Here is a 5813-nt window from a genome sequence, read left to right on the forward strand (position 1 = left end):
TTTCTCAAAACATTTTCTCTCCATTTAACTTCATTGTCTTAATACCAAGATGAGACCTTATTTTGAGAGTGTAACATCGGGACAGCAGAAGGTGTCCCAGAGGCCAAGGTAAGGCATGGAGTTGGGACTGTGGGGCCACCCATCTCAGAACTGTGGAGTTCACAAAGAGTTCTGCTCTGTTTTCAAAACTTACACCTGGCATTCTCAGTTTGACGAAGACTGGTCTCAGTACACAATATGTCAGTCAAGTCTGAAGGTATCATCCCAGGTCCTGCCAATAGTCATAAATGTGGTATTATAAGTGAGAGGATTGCCCTTCCAGAAAAGTGTGATCCCACAGAATAGATGGACTCCGAGGAGAAACTGAACAGAGCTCGCTAGATGAGATGCCCTGACACTTATCCACTATTGCCAATGAGTTAGTTGAGGCCTTATTGTGAATGGGAAACCTCAATCAGGAGAACTCTTAGGAACTGCCCGTAACAATGGAAATAGGGGTGGAACATTTTAATCCCAAACCAAACAATGTACTGTCAGAGAAAACCAGCCTCTAACCACCGCAGGGTCCGTAGGCACAAATATACAGTTATAATATATATGAAAAGGTTACAATAAAGTCATAGACTATAGGAGAGGGATTAAAATAAAGGAGTCAAACACATTTTATGGTAGCATCCTCACCTCCAGGATAGCCATGATCTCAGCAGCCAGTTCCTCGCAGAGAGAGAGAATTAGTACTGTCTTGGGATATTTATAGGTAGCCATAAGACACGCCTATTCAGTCGTTCCAAATGTCACAAGGTGGGTGGTAACCCCAGTAAAGCCCCTGAGTTCACAGATGAGGAAACCTAATACCTGCATTGGGAGAAGGTAGGAGAGGGGATGGGTAGCGTCCCAGGAGGAGATAATAAAGATGTCTGCCTCCACAGGGAGATAGAATCAACCATGTGCTCACTTTAAGACAGCATGTAAAGATCATGGAAGATAAGAGAGATAGGAGAGAAAGTACAATAAAGGAATCAGACACATTTTATAGTATCATGTTCACCTCCGGGATGGCCTTGATCTCAGTGGCAGGTCCACACAGAGAGAATGTAGTTCGAATCATGGCTTATATACATTTTCAGTGACGTGCAAGTCCGCCCTAATTGCATCCTAACCAGGAAGGGCTTGTGCCATAGGCATACATGCAATAGGGGGACGAGTTATGGGTGTGCATGCAATAGGAAGGGAAGGCCATAGGGGCACACATGTGACAAGATGGGAGGACCCTAGATTCAAGATGGCAGCCTAACCTTGGTCCTCCTTGACTTGACTTAACCATGTCTTTGGGTTCACCTTCAGGGGAGCAATCTACTATCCTTATCAGCAGGGAGTGGGACCTGCTGAGGGTGGGATCGACTCTAGAGTCTGATGGCTCTAGATGGCTGACCTCCAAGTGCATTGTCAAATGACCATGTATTCTTAGGTTTGGCATATATTATGGGGAGACAACCTGGGAAAAAACCTTTCTGTATCACACAACCCCCCCCCTTTTTATGTAATAAATTCACAAGAGCTAGGGGGCAACATGGGTACTTTCTACACATTGAAATCTGCCAACGCAAAAGGTTAGAATAAAATCATAGAAGATAGGAGAGAGAGTAAAATAAAAGAGTCAGACACATTTTATAGAAACGTGCTGACCTCCGGGAAGACCGTGATCTCAACAACCAGGTCTGCACGCAGAGAGTCTTTACTGCCTTGGGATATTTGTAGGTCTTTACTGCCTTGGGATATTTGTAGGTCTTTACTGTCTTGGGATATTTGTAGGTAGCCATGAGATATGCATGTTCAATAGTTACATACAACGCAAGGCGGGTGGTAACCACTGTGATAACCACAGTGAAGTCCCTGAGCACACAGGTGAGGAAATAAGTGCATTGGGGGAAGGGGTGATGGGGGATGGGTGCCATGGCGGGAGATGACAAGAATGTCTTCTTCCATAGGGAGATAGAATCAACCATGTGCTCACTTTAAGTTACATAGCTGTTAGGAGAGAACTGTGGGAATTCTATTAAAGCAGGATAATGTACTTGGACTTTAGCTCTTAACCAAAGTGGTGGCTTTCCTACTATGGAATAGTAGCTTTCCAGATTCCCTCTGTTACAAGTTAGGGAATATAGTCCTGGTCATGTTTCCCTCCGTGTTAATTTTAACCCCAAACCAAACCATGTGGAACCCTGCTCTACCATCATCCCAACATGCCAAATCAAGTGTCAAAGGGAGCTGATTTCCTTAGTTTGAGGAAAGAATCCTCAGGGCAACAGAGAGTAGATGTCCATCCTCTGCAGGAGGTGAGGATCTTGAGTGAAGACCTACTTCACAACAGAGGGATATTACACATTAGAACACCAACATTGATGTCAGCCCAGAAATGCCCTGGGCAGGGGAGGTCAGATACAGTACTGTCTTTAGGAATCTGATGACCTTGGTCATGGGGTACAAATTACAACATTAGGAAGTGAACTCTCAGGCTCTGCTAAGAATCAAGACTGTGGACGGGGAGTAGGAGATCTGTAACTTCAGAATAGTGGGAGCACAAAGAGTCGTGCATTGCTCCTGGACAACACTTAGTACGCCTTCCAGGCTGAGGAGCACATTGGTTCTTGCCTCAGAGGTTTTATGTAGCTGAAGGCTTATAGCTGATATTCTTATACCACCTCAGCAGAAGGAATCTCAGATAAGGACTTTAAGTGGAATCTTAAGTGCACCACCCACCCAGAACACATGGGCTAAGACATCTGGCCCCTGCAGTCAGCCTCAGTAATCCCAGAACAAGGTAAACTGCATTCGGTTCCTCTTCCCTTTCTCCTGTCATTTCTCAGGGAAGGTGCAGGCTTGATCTGAGAGGAGTGGCTTCAGAGCATCAGAGGCAAACGGGCACCTTTTCTACAAGCTGTACAACCAGATTCAGAACTGAAGGGACCATCCAATCCCAAGCCATGGCAACTGATTGTGCCTGCCCTCTTGTGAGCGATGGAAAGCCTTGAGTTGCATTTTGTGGCTATTCACGTACCAAGCTTGTCACGAACCCTTTCAGTTTATCGTGGAGAAAGTTGACTAGAACAATAGTAGGAGACCCGTGAGACACGAGAGCATTGTCCCTTAAGAGAAGGCTGATACAGGTAGCCTTGGCAAGGCTCCCACATTTTAGCTTACCATCTAAGTCCCCGTTTCCGCTCTCTCCTTTAGGTTGTGGGCTTGCTGTTTCCTCTCTTCTGCCCAAACGCGCATCTGCTGCTACCTACATAAGTCATCATGCCTGTTAAAAAAAAGATCCCTCGCTTCAGTCCTAAGCAACCCCTCTCTGTGTCCACGGAAGGCCAGGACACAAGCAATCTCGTATTACCTGAGCTTTTGGAGGAAGACTCTTCTTCCTGCTCTTCTCCAACTCCCAGCAACGGAGACAAGGCCACAGAGAAGACTTCCCTCAAGGAGACCGCTGCGGAGGAGACTTCTGCTGTAGAAAAGCCCAGTACTTCCCAGAGCCTTCAGAGTGAGCATGAGGTTTCCTCTTCAACTGAAGACACTGAAGAGGGCAGCTCTGATGACGACAGCGACGGCCTGACCCCGCTGGATGTTGAAAAATTGTCTGGGTCACCTATCAGAGAGAAAGCGTCTTTATTGGCGAGATATCTGCTGCTCAAGTATCGAATTAAAGAGCCAGTCACCCTGGAAGACATGCTGAATACTGTCATCAAAGAGTATAAAGATCACTTCCCCGAGATCCTGCAGAAAGCCCAAGAATGCTTGGAGATGCTATTTGGCCTTGAAGTGTTGGAAGTAGACACCATCCACCACTGTTACACGGTCTGCATGACACTAGGCCTCACCTACGATGGCTTGCTGAGGGAAGTAGAAGGCATGCCGAAGACTGGCATCCTGATTATTGTCTTGGGTGTGATCTTCCTCAACCGTAACAGTGCCACTGAAAAGCAAGTGTGGGAGGTGATGAATACGATGGGCATCTATGCTGGGCAGAAGCACTTCATCTGTGGGAAACCAGAGGATTTCCTCACCGGAGAGCTGGTTCAGCAAAAATATGTGGAGTATCGGCAGCTGCCTAACACTAACCCTCCACGTTACAAGTTTGTGTGGGGTCCAAGAGCCTTCGCTGAAGTCAACAAGCTGCAGCTCCTCCAGTTTCTGTTAAAAGCTTATGCACGTAGCCCAGGTTCTTTCCCAATTACGTTTGTAGTGGCTCTGAAAGTGGAGAAAGAAAGAGCCCAAGGTCTAGCTGCAGCCAGCGTTGACGCTAGTGCCACCACCGTGTCCTTGGAGAGTTCCGGTGCCACTTCCAGCAGCTGCTTCCAACCCCAGTGAGGTCTCAGGCAGATTCTTCACTTTAGGTTGGAAACCCTTTCTAAGTAGTGGTGGGTGGAGCTGGCATGGGAATGAATAGTGTACTTACCCATGTTTTCCTGTTGTATATGGGTAGCTTGGAGATTTAGCCTTTGTTGGGGTCAGTATTCAAATGTTGCCTTTCATATAGCGGTTAAGTAGCTTTAGAATCTAAGTGTTTGTGTGGTCTGTTTCACACATTTACTGCTGTTTAATATGTTTAAGGGTAAGAGCTTTGCTATTTTGTTAAACCATTGTAAAACCACTTCTACTCTGATCTGGGACAAAATAGAATAGCATGTAGATGGGTTGGTTGTTAGACCTGTAAAAGACTCCGCATTCAAAATGCTGAGATAAATCAACTAAAATGTAAAAGATGGACAGTTTAGGGTTGTCTTTTTCCCTCCTAATACTTTGTTTTTAAAAATTCAAAGATCAGTACCTGGATTTGCTTAGCTTATTCAAGAATGTAAGATAATATTGACTTTAATAAAGGAGACTTCTTACTGACTTGGTAATTCTTATTTATATGAGCATCTAGCCACCTGTTGAAATCCACCACACTATTACTGGGAATGCCAGGGTAATCATGATCCAGTGTCTGCCCATAGGACATTAGAGTATGGAAGCAGCAGCATCCAATGGTAGGTATATTTCAAGAAAGAAGTCGCAAGTCTGAAGAAGTCCATAGAAATTGGTGAATGTGGGAAGGGGGAAGGGCCGGTTGAGTGTGTCAGATAAAAAATACCCCTAGGTAAGGCAGTGTGGAATGTGAGGAAAGTATGAGCCCTTCAGCGTCAATTTCAAATAAAACTGGGACATGGGGGTAGGGATGTGGGAATGACCAGAGGTCAGACTTTCAGGTACCTTGTCTTATAGTTGAGAAGAAAGTCTGAATGAGGAACAATGTCTATTCGTTTCTTTGTATCCTAAGTAAAAGTAGGAATACTTTCTTGCATGTTTGCTTCATTGAAGTTATACACATTGATCTTAACTAGGTGTTACATTCACATCATTTCCAAAGAGGTATAGTATTGCCAGCAATTACTCTTGAGATGAGAGTCCCGGAAGACATCGAAATGTCAATGTTAGATGGGTCTGAGAAGAGTCAGACTCCAGTGCGTTCAAGCGATATTTTAAGTTATTTTGAGTATAATTTGGCATCATTTAAAGTTCTGGTGATGGTGAAATGAATGAAAACCCTGGTGCTTTGGATGGAAGGGAAGGAATGGGTCTTCTCAATGCAAATTCTAGGACCTTTACATTGTACACAGCTGGAGAAGACATCTTTACACACAGGTTTTCATCGTCCTTTCTGAGGGTAAAAAATTCCTGAGTTTTGCTTGGTAAGTAGTAATTTTATTTGATTTGCTCTTCTGTCTCCTAAAACACTTGCTATCCTCTGCAACGTCCTATATTTAAAGCAACAC

General features: G+C 44.8%; 1 protein-coding gene across 1 annotated transcript in view; it reads left to right on the forward strand.

Annotated features, from left to right (window-relative positions):
• Nucleotides 1–4893, forward strand: part of LOC101646139 (melanoma-associated antigen B16-like) — a 6675-nt gene extending 1782 nt beyond the window's left edge. The window contains exon 2 of the mRNA XM_013008661.2: nucleotides 3235–4893. Within this exon, the coding sequence (XP_012864115.1) occupies nucleotides 3301–4365 (1065 nt within the window). The 5' untranslated portion in view covers nucleotides 3235–3300 and the 3' untranslated portion in view covers nucleotides 4366–4893. The remainder of the gene's footprint in view (nucleotides 1–3234) is intronic.
• Nucleotides 4894–5813: the final 920 nt, after the last annotated feature.

This window comes from Echinops telfairi, unplaced genomic scaffold (assembly GCF_000313985.2).
Source record: "Echinops telfairi isolate 266 unplaced genomic scaffold, ASM31398v2 ScPeMD7_7472;HRSCAF=8510, whole genome shotgun sequence".
Lineage (NCBI taxonomy): Eukaryota > Metazoa > Chordata > Mammalia > Afrosoricida > Tenrecidae > Echinops > Echinops telfairi.